This window comes from Pholcus phalangioides, unplaced genomic scaffold (assembly GCF_987345545.1).
Source record: "Pholcus phalangioides strain wild (caught in Gottingen) unplaced genomic scaffold, Ppha-v1.0 ptg000015l_1, whole genome shotgun sequence".
In the NCBI taxonomy this organism is placed as follows: Eukaryota; Metazoa; Arthropoda; class Arachnida; order Araneae; family Pholcidae; genus Pholcus; species Pholcus phalangioides.
In genome coordinates, this window is record NW_028301608.1 from 27567962 (window position 1) to 27593116 (window position 25155).

The window sequence follows — 25155 nt, forward strand, 5'->3', positions numbered from 1 at the left end:
TTATCAGCAACGACGTTTTATCTTTAACCATAAAAATCCGAACCCTAATAATCAACAATTCCTTTTTTTATGAATCGGTCAGGGAAAGTTAAAGCCGTCCGAAAGACGCTGATTATTTGTTGTTGGTGAAAAATCCAGCAATCTAGTGATATGGTAATAATTTTGTAATAATGCATTTTCCATTTCTTTTTCATTGAATTATTTTTTAGATTTTCCGGATAGGATCCTACAAGCATTTATGTAATTCGATATTACTACAAATCCCTCTACAACAATATTTTTCTGCGCCCACAGATCGTTATATCGAGGTTTCACTGTACTACAATTGTTATGTTTCCTGAAATTATTTTGTGCTGCGTATATTGTGTTTTTGACTTCATTTTGGTACATTTTGTTGAATAATTTTACATATGTGTGTATATATATCTCTGTAATATTCGTGTGTATGAAAATATATGTCACTACTAGAGCCCAGTTTCTACAGTAGAATTCCGTTATTACGGACTCCTGGAGACAGGAAAAATCACTTCGTTATAAAGGAATTCCAGGTTTTTGCATTGCTTCTATGCAAACGCATTTGGGAGATTGGAAAAGTGTTTGTTACGAGGAGATTTTTTCGCTATAGTGGTATTCGACTGTAATACAATCACTGCAATCAGAGTTGGTCAAAGTAGGTATTTAACGAAAATTTGGAATTGGTGGTTACAGATTTTGGTGGCAGTTTGATTTTGCAGAAAAATTTTTATGAGGTGACAGCGCCTCCATTGATATATCTGGATTTAATGTCGAGCTGCAACAGCTGAGAGATTGACGAAATGAAAAATCAAATTATTGCCAAAATCTACAAGGCGTCTACTTAGACAAATGCTGATTTCAGTGATGTATTGCAAACAAAAGACTAAATTTCTCCTGAACCAGAACACCTATACGGTTTATTATAGTGTCTTTGAAAAGCTGGTGCGAATGACAAGTTTTTGGTAAATTTGACTGCCTGTAGTTAGAAGAGTGTTTGCTGAATTAGCAATTAAAAATTTTAGCAACAATTTGATTTAGAACTTCCCCAATCTTTTAGCACTTGTAGTTCACCATTAAATCCAGATATTTCAATGAAATTGACGTTACCTTATAGGATTCCTTTTGTTCTTTCCAAATATGTACTTAGTTTGGGGGTTGGTCTTTCAGAAACTTTACAAATTTGTTTTTTTTAGCACATGAAAATGTTTTCTTCCATAATTGGTTTTCTATGATAACTCGAAAACTGTTTGAAATAGGACAGGGTTGGTGGGTGTTTTATGTTCCCCCTGGGCTCGTCTATCATCCCATTTTGCTTGGCAGAACAGGTCATGTTCACCCTGTATATCTATATTATTAAAGAAGACAAAAAATAATTTTTTTCTAAAATTTCTTTTTTTTCCTCTTGTCAAATAGAGCTAATCTAATATAGCTATTATATATAGCCATGTATCACATATTGGCAATGAAAAAAATCGATTTGGCACCTACTTTACTATCTTACATCAGCACATCAAACTTTTCCCAGGGATCTCTGGCAACTTTGCGAATGGGCTGGTCAAGCCCACATCATTTCTGAAAATCTGACTTTGGCCAAACCTCTTTGTCATTTCAGAAATTAGCAGCACTTCTGGCTAGCTAGCAGACCACTGTGTGGTCATGTGGGCATCATGCTGGACTCTTGTCCTAAGGATCCAGGCTTGAACCCCATTGATGGCAAAGTGGTGGTCGGTTAAAGCTGGTTTTCTGTAGTTTTCCAGCTTCGAGGTGTGAATGCAAGCTGGTCTCCCATTTGAAAAAAGTCTCTCATCAGAGAGCAGGCAGACGTACAACATGATGCAGACATAGCATGAAAATTCAAGCATTTCCATCTTTATTTCAGAAAATGAAAAACAGATGGCAACATGAACACTAAACAAGCGCAACTCAAAAACATAAATACATTAGGGCCACACATTCCGGCATGCACCAATTCATTAGAAATTCTGCAGAGGAATATGTATGGTTAAGTAGTAGTAATACTACTAGCTTTGGCAATAACATATAGATGGTGGTGAATAGGCCTATCTCATATACTATATATCTGCCAATTTATATATAGACTTGTATCTTTCTTGATGCATTCCATCTCATTCTAAAAAAATAACAATCTAATAAACTAATCTTGTATTTTTTAAAAATATTTTTCTTGTACTAAAGCCCTAGGTTGGTACGTAGGACGTAAAACAAGTCAAGTCAAGCCAGCAGTAGAAATGGTTCAACGGTTTTGTAATGATCTGAGGTTACTAAAGAAGGTCAAATATTGGACAATTAAACATTTGAGACCAAATCCTCTGAGCGTTGAAGCTAGACTGCCAGATGTCTACAAGAATTACCAGGAGCAACTTAAAAAGGAACCATCTCCCGTTCACTATATACCTGAACCAGGCAAATGGAAAAAAGACCCTGAAACTGGCGAAAAGTAATGCATATTGTATGCTTGAGCTTAAGCGTAATCTTGAGCTTTTTTTAGGAAAAGCATAAAAAAGGCTAAAAGAATAATCGTTTTCTTCTTTACAACATTTTTTGTAAGATTCTGCTCTAGTCTGTTGACACTCTTTCTTGGTTGGTAATGGTCACCACTTTTTTTTTATCCTCTATTATTATTATCTCATTAGGCTTTTAGGCTGCTATTCCTTGCTCTACTATTGGTTATCGCCTGAAGGTGATGTCACCCTCTTGAGGTTGCTTGTAATAATAGGCTTTTGTGTAGACTGCCGCATTTGAATTAATTGAGTCTGTTAGCATTTTGAAACTTATTTTATTTTTTTATACCTGCTGTATCGTACATACAGTTTTTCCTTTACATTCAGTTCTTTTTTGTTGGAATATTTCATTTAGAATTTGTTCTCGGATGGCATTTGTATTCTCTCAGCTTGTACATTTCATATATATTTCCGCTTTAATTACATTTTTGCATACTGTCACTATGATTTTAATCCTGCAATCATGTTTTTATTGAACCCAGAGAGGTTTTTTTATGGCCAAACCCAAGACGGTTTTTTGCCCTGATTATTGTATTATTTAAAAGAGAGTACACGTTTTTTTCATTTATATTCCACAGAAAGAGAATATTTATTTATATATCACAGGAGTGAGGGAGTCATGCTATCAGACCTTTTTTTTCCCTAAGGGAAAAATCTTCAACAAAGAAAACTATAACGATAAAAACAATAACAGGCAAAGCAACATTCTTAGACTAAATAAGGGAACAAGATTAAAAACATAACATCCTAGCCCAGATAATAGATCAAGATTGAAAATGAAGCAACATATATAAAATTAGTAATGGGATATCGATAAAAACATGATTTCAGAATAAAAACTCTCTGGGCAAAATGAAAACCCAGACTGCCCTTTTAATAATGCAATAGTTCCTTCTGATATGTAAATAAATATTCTCTGGAATATAAATAAAAACCGGGACTCTCTCTTAAGTAATGCAAAGATCAGGGCAAAAAAAGCATTTCTGGATTTGGTCAAAAATGGTCTTTGGGTTCAATAAACACCCGATTGTGGGATTGAAATTCCAGGTATAGTATGCAAAAAAAAAAAAAAATTAATGGAAATATGAAATGTATAACCTGAGAAAAACGAGCCATTCCAAAGAAGAAAAACAAGGTAACATACTGGGAAAATGGTACTTATGAGATGGAGAAGAAAATTAACTTACTGCTAACTGATGTTCATTTGGCCTTTAGAGGTGACTTCATTTTCATTTGATGACAAAACAGATCAACAGTAAAAAAAATGGCAAACCAACAAGCTGAAGGAAATAAATAACAATAGCCAACACAAAAAAAATGCCAACGTAAGAAAATAGCCAACCAGGAAGAAAAGCGCCAACAGGCTAGAAAGGTAAATTGCCAAGAAAACGTAAGTAACGAAATAAAGAATGATGATACTATATCTGTTTTGATGAATTTAAAACAGCAACAGAGTGTGCTTTAAATATTTTAGAACCATGTAAACAGGCATATGCAGGTTCAACCTTTGGAGGGGCCGCAAAAGGCTTGGATGGGGAGGGTACAAAAGTTTTCTTCCCTCAAAATGTTATCACCCTTCAAAAACGTTTTTAAATTAACAGAAAGTGGTTAATATAGCATATAAAGAGTCAAACCTAAAAAAATCCTAGTCATAGTGAGTTGGTAAATTTTGGTTGGGAGTTGAATGGGAGCAAACCTAACTGTACCTCCCCTTCCATTGTAAAAGTCAATGATTTTTTTATGTTTTTCTTTGTTCCTCTAAAATGTGGCGCTCAGGGAAATTGCTCTTTTTGCTCACCAAACTCTTTCCACAGCAAAACTTCTGTTGTAGCATTTATAAAATAGTAGTACCATTCTTTTAATTGGCAATATATTTTGCCAACAGCTGTGTTTGGTGCATAGGTGCTGGAACTTAGGAGCTGAGGTCATTTGAGCCCTTCCCCCAATAAATTTTGTAAGGGGGCTGAGCCTATCCAATAATTCTGGAAAAACAATGTAATGCACCCTCCCTCAGCTGCATATGCGCTTAAGTCCCGTATATATGGGAGGACCAACAACTTTCAGCCCTACAATGTTTTCTTCATGTTGGCACCTCTGATTTGGTGATACAATATTTGGCTGTAATAATTACCATTTTGTCTTTGGCGGCAAATTCCGAATGCAGTGAAACATTTCTCGATAACTGACATCCTTGGGATTGAAAATTTTGTCGCTAACAGGGAGTTTCCATTAATAAGTATTAAAATATATTGAAGCTTGTTGACGTAATTAAAAAAAGTCTGTTAACGGGAGGTTCTCATTAATGGGGAGTGTCTGTTGTGAGAGCTTCCACTTTATACTGATTACCACTGTGTGGGAACTTTATTTTTAACCGCTTTGGCCTGATTTGGTATTATTTGCCAGGGTTACTGGCAAGACTATGAGTTATTGTGATGGCCTCAAAAATGTTTAAGAACATATCAAATGAAGGATAAAAAGAAAAAGTATAATTTATAAACCATGTTAGTGACATCGCTGTTTTGGCCTAGTCTGAATATTTTTGCAACAAAAAGAGCATTTGATCATTTTTGTCGCACCATGGTTATTTTCTGCACACGAGAGCTAACTAGACTGGGACCTACTATTTCCGATTCCGAACGGCAGGCTTGAGAGGATGGGGGGACTTCTTGCGGTACAAATTTTTTCTGTGGTCATGTTGTCGTTTTTGGTACCCCTGTGTCAGGAAAGTTTTCTGACAAGGACAAACTGGGTATCAAAATCGTGACACCTCTAAACATCCTTTGGTACTTTTAAGCGAGTATCTTATCGACCTGGGCTACCGCGCCCTGCAGCAAAAAGATCATCTGTATAATGAGAATTCATCACCTTGTGACTCTTGAAAATACAGTAATACCTTGGCTTACAAATTTTTCAGTTAATGAAGATTTTTTTCATGATTTTTCTGCCTCCACTAATGAATACGGATTTGACTAATGAGCATTTTAATTGATATGGATGCACATGCTAGTATGAAACAGCTGCTTCATGAGCTGAATTTTGGTGCCAATCATCATCAGAAGTGCTCACTTGAATACGATTAACTCATGTCCTTCTTGGAATCTTTTTCAAGCTGTACTTCCACTTTTTTTTTCTGAAAGTTTTTGAACCATTTCATGTAAAATGAAAGGTTTAGGCAATGGAAAATGCATTCAAAATGTCAGGCAACGGAAATGCATACTGTTTTTAGAGCAAAGGACTCGTACAAACTCTACTCCATTGTATCAACACCAGCTTTGGTAGACTAAAGCTGGTGTTGTTTGTTTGTGTGTAAGCATTAGTGTAAAATAAAAAGATCAGTATCTCTCATCTTCCTGAAGATTCTCATTTGTCCAATTGTGAAGTTCATTTGAGCCTCCAGTTAGTTTTTGTCTTTTTTAGAGCGTTCCTCTGTGTTTTAATAAAAATTATCTTTTCAAATTTTGGGCAGAACCTAGAGCAAATCAAATGATTTTCCATAGAAACCTATGAGAAATCACGTTTTGGCTTACGTAGATTTCGGCTAACAAACATGATTCCGGAATAGATTATCTTCGTTAGCCAAGGTATTGCTGTAGCTAAAAAAAATTTATATTGCTGACAACATTGCTTTTATTATGTTGATATAGTGTGTTTTATTTTATTTTTTCAATTTCTATAACAGGCAGAGAATAGAGAATGTTCCGCTTCCTGTTTTGTACCCCAAAGAAGCTGATGAGGGTTTATGGGGTGGCGAAGGTGTCATCAAAGGGTTTTATGAAAGAAAAGCCAAGTCAAAACTAAATTTCACGAAACGTTACTCATCATTCACTCTATACAAATTGTGAGTTTTCGTTTTTACAGAATTTGTTGATTTTTATCTGTGTGTGTACTGTAATTTGTTTACTTATTTATCTTATGGTACATTAACACTTCTTATGCAGACAGTTTTCAGCTTTTACAGCAAAAGTGCATTAACGTTTCCATTAGATGATACACTATCATGATATATCGCAACTCTGTTGCCCTGTCTTGTTTCCCCACTCTTTCATCATCAGACAGAGGGAAGAGAAAAAAAATCAAACTCAAACTCCATCTCTTTCACCCCCCCCCCTTTAAAAATGTGACTAACAAAGTATTCCACACTTGGCAGCTGGAGAACAAGTTTCAAACTCCAGTGAGACAAGGTTGGACCGAGATGTCAGTCTCGCTTCCGATGTGTTAATGTAGAACAAGCTACTGATGGCATTTGTCGCAGTGGCAGACAAAATTCTGCAACAACTTCAATATAGTTTTAGAGTTTAAAAAAAAGAAGAGGGGGAAATCAGGACAGAGCCTATTTTTGTTCATCCTTCCACCATTATGAATGTTTGATTTCCTGTCTGGATAGAATAGGGCTGATTGATCGTTTATGTTTAGGAAATTTTGGCTGCTATCAATAATACTTACTCTATCTATTCAATGCCCAATTCAGATGAGCATTCAGTCATTGTCTCTATCATAATCCTACATGAGAAGTTTGTTCCAAAAGTATCTGACCATAATTTTCCGTGCTTAAACAATTAAGTTAGGGAGATGTGATTTGGTGCATGTATGTAGGCAATCCTAGTGTGTGCATGCTTGAATTTTTACCTACATGCAGAAGCTTGCCGATCGCGATGAATGAGGAAGTGTAAGTTAGCACTGTCACATTTTTGTTTTTTTGACAAAATGGCAGGGAAAAACTAATATTGCTACTGCATTAAATTTTGTGTGTGAAGCATGGTGATTTCAAAGTGGAAACAATCCACAAAATTCAACAGACCTTCTGAGATAGAGAGATGGGTACCCCACCAATAAAGGAGTGGTAAAACTGCTTCTAAGATGGCACAGAAAACTTGCAAATGAAGTGAGCATTAGAAATGGATCCATTCATCACATTTCAACTGACAATTTGAGCTTCAAGAGATGCAATGTCAAAGTCATGCGGACCATCTTCTTTGACTCCAGTGACAGGGTTTAACATGAGTATGCACTGCATGGCAGAATCACCATTACCAAGAAGCACTTTCAAGAGATTCTGCATCACAATTTACAGCTCCATCACAATTAGTGCAATAGCATTGTTCAAGTTTTTCCTGCCATTTTGTCAAAAATAAAAATGACACAGTGCTCACTTATCGGCAGTCTGCCTACGACTGGAAGCTTTTACAGGAAGGGAAAAAATGCAAGTATGCACCCTAAGATTGACTAATATATGCACCGAACCATGCCACCCTAGCTTCATTGTTTCATACACAAAAAATTATGGTCGAATACTTTTTGAACAGACCTCGTAAGTAGGATCCCAGGACGAAGGAAACACAACCCTGGGGCTCTGCAACCACTATCAATGGCAAAAAAGTCTTTGTTTTGGGCTGAATTCTGTGCCATAGCTTAATTGAAAACAAGCAGAATTGGGTATTAATTGAATAATTACTCAAAAGAATTTGTTATCGGAACGGCTTCAGCAGTGAAAATTTATGAGCAACTTTATTGATAACTTTAACATCTTTTTTTTTTCATTGAAGAAATGTGGATGCCTTTATAACCTTGAACTTTCTATAACTCTTAATTGTTTATTTAAAAAAATTTTAAGCGAGCTATTCAGTCGACTCTCTCATAATGACTGCTATAATTCTATTGAAAACAGACATTGTATCGAAAGAAAAACATATACGATAGTCTGCTACATGAAACATTTGTCTTATTGAACCAGTTTTTGAAACAGAACAGTTCCTGTAATGCATGGTCATTACAATGAGTTTTGACTGTATATTGTTCAGGGTTGTTTGGTTTAAACCAACTGGTTTTTTTAAAAAAACCACTTTGGTTTTTTTCAAAAAATCAGATAAAAGTGGCCTAAATATCATTTTTTTCCCCTGAAAAATATCATATTTGTTCATTATTAGCCAAAATGTTTAATTTTTACCTTATTTTATATCCTTGGGGTACATTCTGACGGTATATCTTTAAATGACATAAGATTTTATAAGTGGTTTTTTTCAAAAAGTCTCATAAAAGTGGCCAGAATATATATATATTTTTCATATGAAGTATCTTAGTCATTTAAAGTTATATATAAAAGCCAAAATTTCTCATTCTTACAACATTTTCTAACCTTTGGCTACATTCTGATGCTCTATCTTTAGCAAATTCATGAATAAGGATTGCATCACACATCTAAATGTAGAGGTGTATTATCTCACAGGGTTTCTTTTTCCGTTCACAATGAAGCAGCTACAGTAGTGACACCATCATGCTAGGGGCAAGTGGTCCTATAATCCAATAAAGACACCAGCTGTCCTTGAAGGACAAAGACTAGTGTACTAGTTGTTACATTACCTCACATACATTTTCATTCCCATAAGAAGTAGCACATCTCCTACTGTATATCTCCCAGTCTTAATATATTCAATAGTTGTTTTTTTTATAATTTCACACACACACTGTTAAGCCCAGTTAATCAAGGTTCTACTGTATAGTAGTAACAGATTTATAAAAAATAATCAGCTATATACAGGGTGATTATAATTTAAGTTTTGATTCCAAAACTATACAATAAGTACTGATCGGAATGACCTGAAAATTTGCATGGATACTCCTGAAGCAATGGACGTTTCTTTCGCAAAAGAAAAAAGTGCAAAATGTGCAAGTAGACGATGCTGTACTTGGCCAGCAGTATAATCTATTTTGTGCAACCACATCATTTCGGCACTTCCACAGCATCAGTGTGTGGATAGAACTTCTATCAAAATTCACATTGCAATACCAGCAAAGCAGCTGCTGAAGACCCATTTTGACAGGATGCACCTTAACCCTTGCAACTTCTGGCTGTGGGGGTACCTCAAAATGTTATAAACAGTGGTCAGATTGCAAACTTTGGTGAATTGTAATCTCCAGCACATTCCCTATATGTTAGAAGTTCCTCATTCCTCAGGAATATGAACGGGGGAAAGGGGGCGCGTTTGGTTTAATAAAGCTGAATTGCAAGCACATCCACATTATGACCATGGCATACTCCGATTCTGCTGTTGAACAAGAATATTTGTACTTTCAGCCTCATAGCCAGAACACGCGGTGGACAACATATTTAAAATTTTTTGAGTAAGTTGTAGTTATTTGTTCAATTACTTCATTTTTTTTGTGATGTTTCCGTGAATTATGGACTCGTGCAATGCTATAATTAAGTTATAATTTTCCCATGACTGGCTATCGTTTCCATTCTGCAAGCAAATTTCCCACGTGTTGGATGATGTCATTAATTTTACATTTTTAAGTATTTTTTCCCCTTTATCAAATAAAATTGAATTTTTTCAGGAATATTCATGTCAATTTTCAAGTCATTCTGACAATCGCTCTTTTTTTACAGTATTTTGAAATCAGAACCTTAGTTATTAATCACCCTGTATATCGTAAATCATCGTTAATTAATCTGCATTATTTATGCTTCATTAAATGCATTATATTCACCTAATTTATATTACTTTTTGCAAAATAGCTTTGTAATTAAGTATACTGAAAGTAACTGGAGAAAAACCTTTATATATTATATGATTAATAATAACATTAAAAGAATTTTCAAACACACAGTAATCCATTGAGTTAAGCAAAAAATAATTAAATGGCAAAATGGTTTTTGTTAAAATGTAATAAATATTTATTGATTAATTAGCATGGGAATAGTGTTAATTGCATCAATAAACATTTTATTTTAGTTAATTATTACAAGTTTGAATGATTTTTCAGAAATTTCATTGTTTTTAATGTTAATACTATTTAAAACAAAAAAACCGGTTTAAACCAAAAAAACCTGGTTTAAACCAAAAAAACCCGGTTTTTTGGTTTTTTTCAAAAAAACCGGTTTTTTTACCAACCCTGATATTGTTAGTTATATCTCATGAAATTTTATTTGTAACTATCTATAATACCCAGTACTGCACAGGTCTTCTTTAATTACTGAAAGGATTGAAAAAGTGACAAACCATTATAAAGGCATATAAACTATCATACAATATACTGGCATCATTAAAGGAGTGACTAACCATCGTAAAGGCATATACATGCCTGAAACGGTTTACGGAAAATTCACCGCCAACAATTCACCGCCGGAAAATTCACCGACAACAATTCACCGCCATGCAATTCACCGACCAACAATTCACCGCCATGCAATTCACCGCTAGGAAAATTCACCGACCGACAATTCACCGACACAACAATTCACCGCCATGCAATTCACCGCTAGGAAAATTCACCGCCATGCAATTCACCGCTAGGAAAATTCACCGACCAACAATTCACCGCCGGAAAATTCACCGACGACAGTTCTATGCGAGTCAGTTAGCGAGGGAATGAGCGATTGAGTTACTGAGTGAGTGACCCAGTGAGTAAGTGATTCAGTGAGTCAGTGAGCAAGTGAGTTACTGATTCAATAAGCGAGTAAGTCAGTCCGTGAGTGAGTGAGCGAGCTGCTAAGTGAGTGAGCGATCTAGTGAGTGAGTGATCTAGTGAGTGAGTGATCTATTGAGTGAGTAAGTGCCATATCCTAAAGATATGGCGGAAAGTTTAAATAATGACTTTATGAGAAGAAATTCAGATGATACGGATTCGGGTTGCTGTATTTCTGAAATATATGACATCCATATTTATTGTGGGCATCTTTTTCTCAGCCACCTCGCTGGGCATTTTGCCTGTTGTGGCCTTGTATTTGTATAAATTACAAATTGCTGTTGCCCAATACAAGATAGTATATTCAACAAAATTCCATTAACTCTGTTTTACTCAGAAACTTCTAATGGAATCTTAAAAGGGATAATAACAGAATTAAAAGATAATAAAGTAAGTGGATACGCGATGAATTAACTTCCTAAAAATGCTTAAAATCATCTCCTGTTATCACTTTGATGTTATAAAAAACATCGCTGATCATCAGTAACCAATGGATTTTTTTTCTGCTGAACTAGCTGTTACCCGCGATTTCACGTGATGAACTTCCAGGAATCCCGCCTTAGTGCGTATCTAGTATATGTACTCTATATTTACTATATACGTATATATATACTTCCTATGCAACGGAAATTAGTGACGATTTTTTTATTACGGGAGTCGGTGACGTTTTTTGAGTGATGGAAATCGGTTACGTTTTTGTGTTACGGAAGTCGGTTACGATTTTGGGGTCAAGTTTTCATTTAACTCTAGCATATATCGGGACCAAGTTATGTGCATGTACCCAGAGGTTCCCACATCCTACAGCAGGTCCCCTAAGCTGAAATAGATGGCGGACCCCCAAACCAGCGTTTTCACGGGCCCCTCTGCGCTTAATTTATAGTGTGAAAATATCACAAAGGATAAGAAAAGTTCCGGCCCCTGTCAGCCCTGCCATCGTGGGGGTCATGCCGAGAGGTATGTATACGTAAAATATACATATATCACCAGTGCTCCCAACATACAGGGTCGGGGTACCCGGGAGATTGCACATACACCTTCATGGGGAAGTTAAAAGGTTTCATTTCCAGGGGTCCTTGATGGAACTCATTGTTTTCTTGCTCGTTTAACATTGACAAATTTGCGATAGCGGAAGCCCAATGTGTATCCAGTATGAGGTCCCATAAAATTTGCGAATTCGGTCACGGGTAATTGCGGGGGGGGGGGGGGGGCGCCTGGATTTTATTCGTTGGTAAAATGAATATTTGCAGTGGCCTTCACAGGGGATGCCGGATTAGCTTCCGAGTCAGGGGTCCTGTTCCATTTTGGGGACACTGGATGAATCTCATTCTTTTCTGTTGTTTAACATTGTAGAATTTTCAACAGCACAAGCCCGAGATAAATCCAGTGTCTGTGTGCCCCACTAAAAATCTGCGTATGGGGTCCCCGTTACTGGATGTGGACCCTGGATTTTATTCGTTTTAAAATTAATAAAAATTAAAAATTTTCGTGGCCACTCACAGGGGGTATGTCCGACATACCTTCAGGTCGGGGCCCCATGGAAAAGTTGATAGGTTTCATTTCGGGTGTCCCTGGATGAATCTCATTGGTTTTTGTTGTTTAACATTGTAAAATTTGCAACACATCGGTAGCCCGAGATAAATCCAGTCAGGGCCACCCCCCATGAAATTCAACGAATTGGAGTTTGGGGACCCCCCATGGGGAAGTTTTCTAGGGTTACTTGATAAATCACATTTGTTTTTTGTTGCTTTATTATTATAAAATTCGCTTCTTCTGTAAGCTGGTGCTTTCACGTGTCCCTTTCCATAGCACGCTGATGAAGTGGGACGAAATAAATAAGATATGTTGTGAATAGAAAAGGGGGGGGGTTTGACAGAACGCAGGGGGGGCAGAGCCCCTTAGTACTGTATATAAAATAACATAACATTCATCATCGCCGAGCCAAAACCGGTGAAGCTGTAAATATATCAAATGTTGTGAATAGTTTTTTTCACGACGTAAAGACTCACTACTCACTAAGAAATGGTTTTTCCATATTCGACAACCTAAGGACGTCATAAGAGTGGGGATCAACGTTGAAATCATGCCGAGCCGAAACAGCTGAAGCTATAAATATGACATTAGATCAATATTGTAATATAGACTCATTGAGAAGGGATATGTTTTCGGAACAATCGGATTTTTTAATCATTTGTGACACTACTACGTCAAAAAAATTAACTAACTAACCAATTCACTCACTCCCTCACTAACTTACTGAACACTCACTCACTCACTAACCAATTTACTCGCTCGCTGAATCACTGACTCGATCACTCGCTCAATCACTCACTCGGTCACTACTGGGTCACTCACTCACCCGCTGAATCACTTACTAACTGGGTCACTTACTTAATCACTGACTCGGTCACTCACTTAATCACTGACTCGGTCACTCGCTCAATTACTTACTTACTTGGTCACTCAATCACTGACTCGGTCACTCGGTCAATTACTTACTCACTTGGTCACTCAATCACTGACTCGGTCACTTACTCACTCTATCACTCGCTCAATCACTTACTCACTCGGTCACTCGCTCAATCACTGACTCAGTCATTACTGGGTCACTCACTCACCCGCTCAATCACTTACTCACTGGGTCACTCACTCACTCGGTCACTCAATCACTGACTCAGTCACTCAATCACTGACTCGGTCACTCGCTCAATCACTTACTCACTCGGTCACTCGCTCAATTACTTACTCACTTGGTCACTCAATCACTGACTCGGTCACTTACTCACTCGATCACTCGCTCAATCACTGAATCAGTCATTACTGGGTCACTCACTCACCCGCTCAATCACTTACTCACTCAATCACTGACTCGGTCACTCGCTCACTGACTCAGTCGCTCAATCACTTACTCACTCGGTCATTCGCTCAATTACTTACTCACTTGGTCACTCAATCACTGACTCAGTCACTCAATCACTGACTCAGTCACTCAATCACTGACTCGGTCACTCGCTCAATCACTGACTCAGTCACTCAATCCCTGACTCGGTCACTCGCTCAATCACTGACTGTCACTCAATCACTGACTCGGTCACTCGCTCACTTACTCACTCGGTCACTCGCTCACTTACTCACTCGGTCACTCGCTCACTTACTCACTCAGTCACTCAATCACTGACTCGGTCACTCGCTCACTGACTCAGTCGCTCAATCACTGACTCGGTCACTCGCTCAATTACTTACTCACTTGGTCACTCAATCACTGACTCAGTCACTCAATCACTGACTCGGTCACTCGCTCACTGACTCAGTCGCTCAATCACTTACTCACTCGGTCATTCGCTCAATTACTTACTCACTTGGTCACTCAATCACTGACTCAGTCACTCAATCACTGACTCAGTCACTCAATCACTGACTCGGTCACTCGCTCAATCACTGACTCAGTCACTCAATCCCTGACTCGGTCACTCGCTCAATCACTGACTGTCACTCAATCACTGACTCGGTCACTCGCTCACTTACTCACTCGCTCACTTACTCACTCGGTCACTCGCTCACTCGGTCACTCGCTCACTTACTCACTCGGTCACTCAATCACTGACTCAGTCACTCAATCACTGACTCGGTCATTCGCTCAATTACTTACTCACTTGGTCACTCAATCACTGACTCGGTCACTCGCTCAATCACTGATTCAGTCACTCAATCACTGACTCTGTCACTCGCTCAATCACTTACTCACTCGATCACTCGCTCAATCACTTACTCACTCGATCACTCGCTCAATCACTTACTCACTCGATCACTCGCTCAATCACTTACTCACTCGGTCACTCAGTCACTGAGTAACTCAATCTCTCAGTCACTGAGTAACTCAATCGCTCACTCCCTCGCTAACTGACTCGCACTAAAACTGTTGTCGGTGAATTGTGGGTCGGTGAATTTTCCTAGCGGTGAATTTTCCTAGTGGTGAATTGCATGGCGGTGAATTGCATGGCGGTGAATTGTCGGTCGGTGAATTTTCCTAGCGGTGAATTGCATGGCGGTGAATTGTTGGTCGGTAAATTTTCCTAGAGGTGAATTGTTGGTCGGTGAATTTTCCGGCGGTGAATTGTTGTCGGTGAATTGCTGGCGGTGAATTTTCCGGACACGGCCTGAAACGTATTTCTAGGGAACCACGGTAACCAAAGTAAACATTCTGAAAGTGATTGTTGAGGTCCAAAAAAAGTTGGTGCATGACTGTTTTTTACCCATTTTGGATGGATCTGACAAACTTTTAAAGTAGCCTATCATTCAAGTCAGACCCTGTTTGGTATATATCCAAAATTTGGCGGCAATCAATCTAAAATTGTAGATTTGTATAGTGTGTGATACACACACACGTATACACATAACATCAATTTTATATATACATATTTTTTAATGTATGAATGTATTTATTTATCATTACTTTTATCTCATGGGAGTGAGATGCAGCATGTGTTGGAAGAGACTGCTACACTCAAGAAGAAGAAATTAATGGAAAATCTAACTTTACACTATTTTTTCCCAGTATTGCTCTTGCATACTGAACTTGAAAATTTTCAGCAGTATTTATGTTACAAAATTGAGTAAGAGTTCTTTTCATGTTTTTTTTGTTTTTAATTTTAGTGTACCAAATTATTGGGTGCCCACTCTGAAAAAATCCATAGTCTATAGCGAGATCCTGAACAAATATATGATAGTAACAGTTACAGAGAGAACCTTGCAGCTAATAGATAAACATTTTGGATTTGATAATTATATTTTAGAAGTGAGTTTTGAACTTTATAATTGCTTGAATTCAATTTGAAACTTGACAAATGCTTCCTGAATAAACAAAAATGTCTTGAACAACTTTCATTAATCTTTTCAAACTGTCAACAGTTTTATGCTGTTTTTTTTCTTATTTATACATGTACATCAGCTCCTTCCATACCTATTTGTCCTACCGCTTTGCTTTCAGTGAATTTATTTTATTAGTACCTCTCCCCAACCCATAACATCCTATATTGTATATCAATAGTTTATATAGAAATGAACGAAACACTGTCTTGGGCATCACTAATGAAAAAAACCACTATTCCATCAGAAATGCCGCTGATATGTTATAGTCCCCAAAGCCGAATACGCTGAAATTTGCAACGTACATCACAGAACAATCAGTGCTACTGCAGGGCAATCTTAAAGAATTTTAAGAAAAATGTAGAAAACATTATTATGGGAACTGTAGAACATTTCCAGTCAGCCGAGGGCTTGTTGCAGAACAATCAAAAACATTCTGCTTTGGGGGAGGGGGGTATAGCATGTGAAATACCTGGAATTTCAGGAAAGGATGCATAAAAATTCTGTTCACATGTCCCATGGAACGCTTATTTTCAGAGTTTTGTGAAAAAAGTTATGGAGGGAAAAACCTCTGTTCCAACTCTTCTTCTTTGTAGCCTGTCGTGATCATGAAAAGAAGTTCCACTACTTTCAAAGGAAATATTTCTTTTTTCTTCACCCAAAGCAATATTTTCTCAAATTGGGTTTTTTTTTCCAGACCCCAGTTCAAGATTTGAAGTCTCAGCTGGGTCTAAACCTTAGGCATAAAATGCTCATGGCTCTTGCCACCAGAGAACGTCTTCATGAAGATGAGAAAGAGCAAGAGAAAATCTGGAAGAAATATAAGAAATTTGAATTGCCAGTAAGTTGATTTATTTAAGTAATATTATTTTTTTCCTTTTGAGTTCAAACTTCATCGTGATTATGGACTTATAATAAATATGGATGGGTGTGGTATCCCAGGCTGATCAGATTATTGCCTGCTGAACCAAAGGATGCCATCCTGGTCAAAAATTCTCTTGACACAGAGGTACAACAAGAAAGGAGATAAAGATGGCAGCAAAAACACATTGCTACAGCAGAAAGTCACCTGACAAGGGGCCAGTCACCAATTTCTCTTCTTGGCATAGAAAAATATTGTTAAAAGCTGCTGTGTTTAGAATCAGCAATAAATTTTAGGTCCCTGCTTAATTAGCCCTCATATACCAAAGATAATTGTGGTGCAACAAAGATGATCAAATATTAAATTATAAGATATATTGGTCTAAAATTAATCAAAAATAATAATTTTATCCTTAAACCTATGTACTTTTCTTGCCATTATCATAAGAATATCAGTTTCTTCTGTGTTTATATGCATTTATGAAAGTGTTTAAAACATGGGCTGAGATACGGGGGGGGGGGGGGGCAGCGGCAAAGGTGAAGTCGACTGATCTAATGTATATATATGCGTATATGATCATATCATCATCGCCCCCCCCCCAGCAATAAATAATGACCGTGCCCCCCAGACTTCCAAGTCTATCTCTGCCTATGGTTTAAAATCACACTGATGCATGCAAGCCATCGTCGATAATTACTTTCAACTGATCAAAAGATATAAGTGTATTTATACACTTGAGGAAATTTTTTTTGGCATGAATTTAACAAGTATTTATCTTGAAATTTGTTATTTATTCCATGTTTGTTTATAGCTAGAGGAGGCGGAATGGATTGGACTCACGAAACGAGAAGCTGTGAAGAAACAAAGGATACTGGAAGAAAAAGAAAAACATCCTGTGCCTTTGAAATATGAATTCAGAAAACTTTACCTTCAGCAATTAATAGGTAAAAATGTATCTCTATGCAGTGCAGGAGGCTTTTTAACTCTTAACATTGATTTCTATTGATTGTTTTTATTGATTTAACAAAGCTAAGAGTAAAAAATCCTATGTTTTTTCCTAGAAAAGAGTTTGAAAATAAAGGGGAGGTGGTTACCAGAGAAATAGGCCAGCCTAGAGGCTCTTTTTCTGAGCTATAGGGGACTGCTGAAATTGCGCATTGATTGACCTAAATTGTGATAGGAATACTCTCTCACCAATAATCACTCACCATGTTTAGAGGAGGTGTTACTTATTTTCTAAAATTTTTTGAGATTGAGGAAAAACTTTCTAAAAGTATCTGAATTGCAGTACAACTAATACAATTCAACCTTGATAGCTCAACACTCAGGTAACTCGACTACCCTGATAATGACATTTTTCTACCACAGTTGGCACAATACTAAATTCAATGGAGAGAAACCTCTTTAACTCAACACATGGTGACTAGATCCAGCTTAACTCAACTGATGTGGACTATGTTATCACAACTTAATTTCTGAAAATTGCCCATTTGTGTTGATCAATTTGGAAAATTTTGCAACATTACTCATTTGTATTTCAATAATTCTGTCTCCCCCCCCCCCCCACCCAGTTTATATGTCGATTGATATGTGTCGAAGATTATCCCTCGCACACCTTCGTGCATAAGCTTACTTTCCATACTTCTTGCAGTTTGGAATTTAAAAACTCAACCTGTGGAGTACAAAAGCCACAGATAGATGTTAATGAGATCAAAATTTTTGAGTGAGATGATTAAGAAAGCTAGATCAAAATTTTTTTAATGAAAGGAAGAAAGTTTTGTATTTTGGACAATTGTACAACTTATTCACAAATAAAAGATCTACCAATCAAAATATGATTTTTTCCATCTAATTTGGGGTTATTCTAAATACTGAAACTTTTCATAGAAAATTACAGATGAAAACATTTTACAAATTTGTAGATGCAATATAGAATTTTTCAGTTTTATGCAGGTACGTACACATACATAAACAGATTTAAAAAATCATAGGTGAGAGGAAATAAAACCTCTCTAACCTGCCACCTGCTTAAGTCATGTTTTTCAATCACCTGTGAGGTGTTGAGTTATCTAAGTTCCACTATATTATACCCAGTAAAATACACAAATTTCCTTTAGGAATTCAGACTCTTGCTAAACTTGTGTAGATTATAAGTGAGTTGTACCATTTATCATTTGAAAATTTTTTTCTAAAGAATTATTCCAAAACCATACACTTACTGGCTTCTTATTTTAAGATTATTGCCATCTGCTTTATGGTGAATTGATTGGCACTTGAATTATCACAGTTCCTCTACTAAACCATACATGAACTTTGTAAACATTCCATTGGGGAAATTTCTAGTAAATTAATACATGCCAGAATGTGTTTTCTCTGAGCTTTGTGGCCCTAAAATTATGTTCTTTGTCAGATTATGCATGGTTCATGTTATACTTTCATTTTGTGTTACATAATTCTACACTAATTCAGAGTATTTCAGATATGGTGCAAATTTCCAGCATGGCCAGGCTTTCACCTGCTTATATCACTTTCTTGAGACAGAGGTGGGCTTTGTGTGTGCGATCTGTTTATGGAAAAGGAGATAAAGTGCAACCTTTTGATAATTTAACATGCAGATAACTTGACTACTCCAGTAACTCAGCATTTTATTATTCCCAAGGTTGGCACAATGCTAAATTCTGATTTGACATGGATGACCACATCCTGCTTAAGTTGACTATGTACAGCATTATCGCAACTCATTTTCAAAAATCACCCATGTGTTAATCAGTTCAAAAAATTTTACGACATTACTCTCGTGTGTTTCAAAAATTCTATGCTTCATTGTTTCTCTGCCATTTGTTTTGTTGATTAATATGTGTCAAAGATTTTACCCCTCACCTTTGGATAGGGTTACCATGGTAGGAGTAACAGGAAGTATTCTGTTATTCCTGTTTCGAACCTGAAAATTCAACCTATGGACTACAAAAGCCACAGATAAATGCGAATGATTTCTGGAAGTTTTGAGCTAGAGATGGTTGAAAAAGCTAGATTAAAATGTTTCAAGGGAGAGGAGGAAATTTATTTTGGACAATTGCATTGCTTATTCACTAGGGACAGATCTTCCAGCAATGAAAATATGCTTTTTTCCACCAAATTTAGGATTATTCTCAATATGAAAAATTTTCGTGGAAAATAACAAAAATATTTTATGACTTTGTAGATAGAATACATAGAATTGTTCAAGCAATATACAGGCACACTTGTAACATAAAATAAAGATTCTTAAAAATTATTAAAGGTGAAATAAAATACGACCCCTTACTGACTTGACATTACCCTTACAAGTTTTTTGATCCCTTTGTATTGAGGTTCCACTGTACTATGATAATATGAACAGCACTCTATATACAAAATCATCAAATTTTAACATACTTAGTTACTAACCCTTGTATTTAATTGTTTTACTGCCATGTCAAGTGTATACCAGGATATATTTTCAGCTCTATGAAGGCATTAAATTTTAATAACATCTGCTTTTTACTCATTGCATGAGTGTAAACAATGTTATTTTGGGTCATACTGTGTTTTCTTCCTTCAAATTATTTTGATTCTATGTCATAAAGTCTAAGCAAGTCATGCTTCTTTAGTCTTACCAATACTTCATTTTTTTTTTCTAGAGGAGAAAGGAGCGCAAGAACAGCAAGAGCAAAAGTAATTTTTTATTTATAAATTTAAAAATATTTCTGTATTGCTGATTATTTGCAAGTTTAGATTGTATTAAGTGATAATGGTGATTTTCTTTGTATGACTGATTTGAATGTAAAAGACGTTCAGTGATTACTGATGAAGCATACACAGACATGCCAACATTGGCTTAAAGCTTGTCAGTAGTGATGAATGTTCAGCTTTGCCATGGGGTTCATAATCGTATTGTAGACATGCCAACTTTTGAAATCCAGAGATTCTCCCGAGGGGGGGCACCCTCCCCCCCTCATAGACTCGATCAAAAAAAAAGTTCATTAAAAAATTTTCGAAATTTTTTTTTCTTTTTAAATAAATTAAGAAAAAGTTACATTCTCCCCCCGAAGGCAGGTTCTGCATTGCCCCTGAGAAGAATATAATTCCATGCCAGTCTTTCCATGCAGAATAGAGAAATCACATCTACATACTGTTCATAAAGTATGTGTTTCCTTTAGTGGATGCTATCAGTGATTGATAATCTTGGGTATATGAATTCTTAAAAGCTTTATATTTAGCTGTATATAGCTTAAAGTTTTATATTTGCTTTCTGAAGATGTTTAATCGGAAGAAACGATTTAAAAAAATTCAGATTAAAAAGCTGCGGACGAAAAAAACGTGTTTACCGCGCGGCTGTTAATGGAATACAATAACGATTATACAGGAATTTTGGTAACCAAGGTCATGCGCCTGATTAATGATTGCCGATAAATGCTACGAAAACAAAGTCGCGTCTTTGCCAGTTGCTTAAATGCGGTCACAGAGACTTTTTTACGGCTGCTCGATGGAAATGACTACGACTGTCCTCTATGGGTGTTTTTCCCTAACGACGACGGTAATTATTGACGTCACGACAACGTGAAAGCTCGCGTAAAATCTAATTTTCTGCCAAAATCTGGAGAGCGGGAGGTAGGATAAAAAATCCGGTGTCTCCCGCCTAAATCGGCAGATCAGAGAGATCGGCAATCAGAGTTGGCAGGTCTGATATTGCAATAAAAAATGAATACTCAAAAATTCAACTTTTTTTTTAAAATTTTAATTGAAGTTAATTAAATACAGCACCTCATTGGCACTGGAACCTAGAAGACTCAGGCCACATGACCCCCTCACTTTCCGAAGCAACTTTCAGAGGTCACCAAGTCCCTTAATAATTCATGGATATTCAATGCAATCCCCACCTGCATATGCCCATTTACGTCGTATATATGGACGTCCTGCAACCCTAGACCCCCCTCCCTTTTCTTCATATCAGAGCTCTTATGGCACCTGCGATGAAACATTATTTCCAACACAAGTCCGCAAGCTCGACCATGCAATATGCAAATGAAACTGTTGCAAGAAACCTATCCACTTATACGTACACACTCCACTACTTTGAACCACTCAAAAACCAGTTTTTAACCCAGAGTGTGGGGCTGTTTTGATGGAAAACAAGTTTTTGCACGTTTAGGCATTGAGTAGAGTGGCGGTTTTACAGACTGCCTTCCGCGCACAGATAAAACAGATCCGCTCAGAGTTTGTCTTCTCTGGAACCTTTTCAAATGCGTATACAAATTCATCATTATAGTAAGGATTGATGCAATTTAAAAAATAAGTAAAACACCAAAGAAACGATTTCCGTAGCATTGAGAGTCTCCCATAGCTTCATAATTTATCGCGACAATCTGTAGAAACCATGGACAATCCATAGCAGTTGGCATCTCCGCATACAAGATTTTTTTTTTTGCTGGTCACCATTAATATTTGAATTTGTTAAAACCTACAGCTTAACTACTTAAAATGTTTCTTCCCATCAATAACCAACATCTGATTTTTGAATCTTCAATTTGATATTGCATAACAAGTCCATAAATATGTTGTTTAGTTTCTATGAAGATATGGAAATTGGTAAAACATCTGGAACTACACTCGCTTCCAAAAGTTAAGCATGCTATGGCTTATATAACATGGCACACCACTTTAACCATATCCTTCTGGATTGGACGGTTAGTTAGTGGAACACAAATGCTCGGGCGCATAGTCCCTTCATGTAGAGTTTTTGTCTGTCACAGTACTGGCAAATATTGTCTTGCCAAATGATGCAACAGTAATGAAAGTTACTCAGATTCCGCTATAGCAATATACAATCATCAGATGGGGGTAGTAACCAGGGTTGGTGAAAAAAACCAAAAAACCGGGTTTTTTGGTTTAAACTAGGTTTTTTTGGTGTAAACCGGTTTTTTTTGTTTTAAATAGTATTAACATTAAAAACAATGAAATTTCTTAATCATTCAAACTTCTAATAATTAACTAAAATGAAATGGTTATTAATGTAATTATCACTATTCCCATATAATTAATCAGTAAATATTTCTTACATTTTAACAAAAACCAACTTTTGCAATTTAATTATTTTTTGCTTAACTCAATGGATTACTGTGTATTTGAAAATTCTTTTAATGTTATTATTAATCATATAATATATAAAGGTTTTTCTCCAGTTACTTTTAGTATGCTTAATTATGAAGCTGTTTTGCAAAAAGTAATAAAAATTAGGTGAATATAATATATTTAATGAAGCATAAATAATGCAGATTAATTATCAATGATTTATGATATACAGGGTGATTATAACTAAGGTTCTAATTTCAAAACACTGTAAAAAAAGAACGATTGTCAGAATGACTTGAAAATCGACATGAATCTACCTTGCTAGAAATGCTTATTCTCGATAATTTGAACCAGATCTCATTTTTATGAGGCCCCTCTGCACTTGAGGTTTTACTTAAAAATGTAAAACTAATGACATCATCCAACATGTGGGAAATTTGCTCCCAGAATGAAAACGATAGCCAGTCATGGCAAAATGATACCTTAATTATAGCATTGCACGATTTCATAATTCATGGAAACATCACAAAAAACGAAGTAATTGAACAAATAACTACAACTTACTTAAGAAATGTGAAATATGTTGTCCAACCTGAGGTTGAAAGCACAAAAATTGTTGTTCAACAACAGAATCGGAGTATGCCATGGTCATGATGTGGATGTGCTTGCAATTCAGCTTCATTAAACCAAACACCCCCCCCCCCCCGTTAATATTCCTGAGGAACTTCTAACATATAGGGAATGTGCTGGAGATTGCAATTCACCAAAGTTTGCAATCTGACCACTGTTTATAACATTTTGAGGTACCCCCACAGCCAGAAGTTGCAAGGGTTAAGGTGCATCCTGTCAAAATGGGTCTTCAGCAGCTGCTTTGCTGGTATTGCAATGTACATCTTGATAGAAGTTCTATCCACACACTGATGCTGTGGAAGTGCTGAAATGATGTGGTTGCACAAAATAGATTATACTGCTGCCCAAGTACAGCATCATCTACTTGCACATTTTTTCCTTTTGCAAAAGGAGTATCCATGCAAATTTTCAAGTCATTCTGATCAGTACTTATTGTATAGTTTTGGAATCAAAACTTAAATTATAATCACCCTGTATATAGCTGATTATTTTTCATAAATCTGTTACTACTATACAGTAGAACATTGATTAACTGGGCTTAACTGTGTGTGTATGTGAGAAAGTATAAAAAAAAACAACTATTGAATATATTAAGACTGGGAGATATACAGTAGATGTGTTACTTCTTATGGGAAAGAAAATGTATGTGAGGTAATGTAACTACTAGTACACTGGTCTTTGTCCTTTAAGGACAGCTGGTGTCTTTATTGGATTATAGGACCACCTGCCCCTAGCATGATGGTGTCACTACTGTTGCTGCTACTTTGTGAATAGAAAAAGAAACCCTGTGAGATAATACACCACTACATTTAGATGCAATCCTTATTCATGAATTTGCTAAAGATAGAGCATCAGAATGTAGCCAAAGGTTAGAAAATGGTGTAAGAATGAGAAATTTTGGCTTTTGCATATAACTTTAATAAGATACTTCATATGAAAAATATTTATATTCTGGCCACTTTTATGAGACTTTTTGAAAAAACCGCTTATAAAATCTTATGTCATTTAAAGATATACCATCAGAATGTATCCCAAGGATATAAAATGGGGTAAAAATGAAACATTTTGGCTAATAATGAACCAATATGATATTTTTCAAGGAAAAAAATTATATTTAGGCAACTTTTGATTTTTTGAAAAAAACCACTTGGTTAAAACCAAACCACCCTGGTAGTAACCCTAGTTGACTGAACCCATGTCTATGGTCAGCTGTTTGACTTGCTTGGGAATTGTTTTCGAAATCGGTATAGTAGATAAGTGGTTTCAAAGCGACCTCCACAACTGTTACTTCCAAGGTTGTAATATCACTTGGTACGACATTGACTATATGCAGTACTAAGCTTTTGTGTTCCACTAGCCGTGCAATCTAGGCAAGATTGAAGTGGTGGTGTATTGTTATATAAGCAAGTTTAATATTTTTTACCATGTTAGATGCTTTAAATGTTTTTTTAGCAAAAATTAGGTTTAGGTTCATGAAGTATTTATGTCGTGTAATTTTTTTTTTCAGATCACCCTTGTCCTCGTTGATTTCTAAAGTTCCATTCATTGGGAAAAATGATTGATGTCATAGTTTTGTAAATTAAAAAGATTTTTCTGCTTATTTTCTTGAACTACTGTTAAGGTTTCAGTGTCAAAATAAATAAGCATGGATTGCTTTGAGTTTCACTACTGTAATTTCCTGCACATAATTCACATGCAAAAAACTTCATT

The 25155-nt window shown here is 36.3% G+C and overlaps 1 protein-coding gene across 1 annotated transcript; it reads left to right on the plus strand.

Moving 5' to 3' along the window:
• The first annotated feature begins 83 nt into the window (after positions 1 to 83).
• mRpL28 (mitochondrial ribosomal protein L28) lies at positions 84 to 25110 on the plus strand. Its single transcript, XM_089243265.1, has 8 exons — positions 84 to 153; positions 2212 to 2473; positions 6217 to 6375; positions 15651 to 15792; positions 16561 to 16704; positions 17537 to 17669; positions 20385 to 20418; positions 24953 to 25110. The coding sequence occupies exons 2-8, from the start codon at positions 2265 to 2267 to the stop codon at positions 25005 to 25007; spliced, it is 876 nt and encodes a 291-aa protein (XP_089099391.1). The 5' UTR covers positions 84 to 153; positions 2212 to 2264; the 3' UTR covers positions 25008 to 25110.
• Positions 25111 to 25155: the final 45 nt, after the last annotated feature.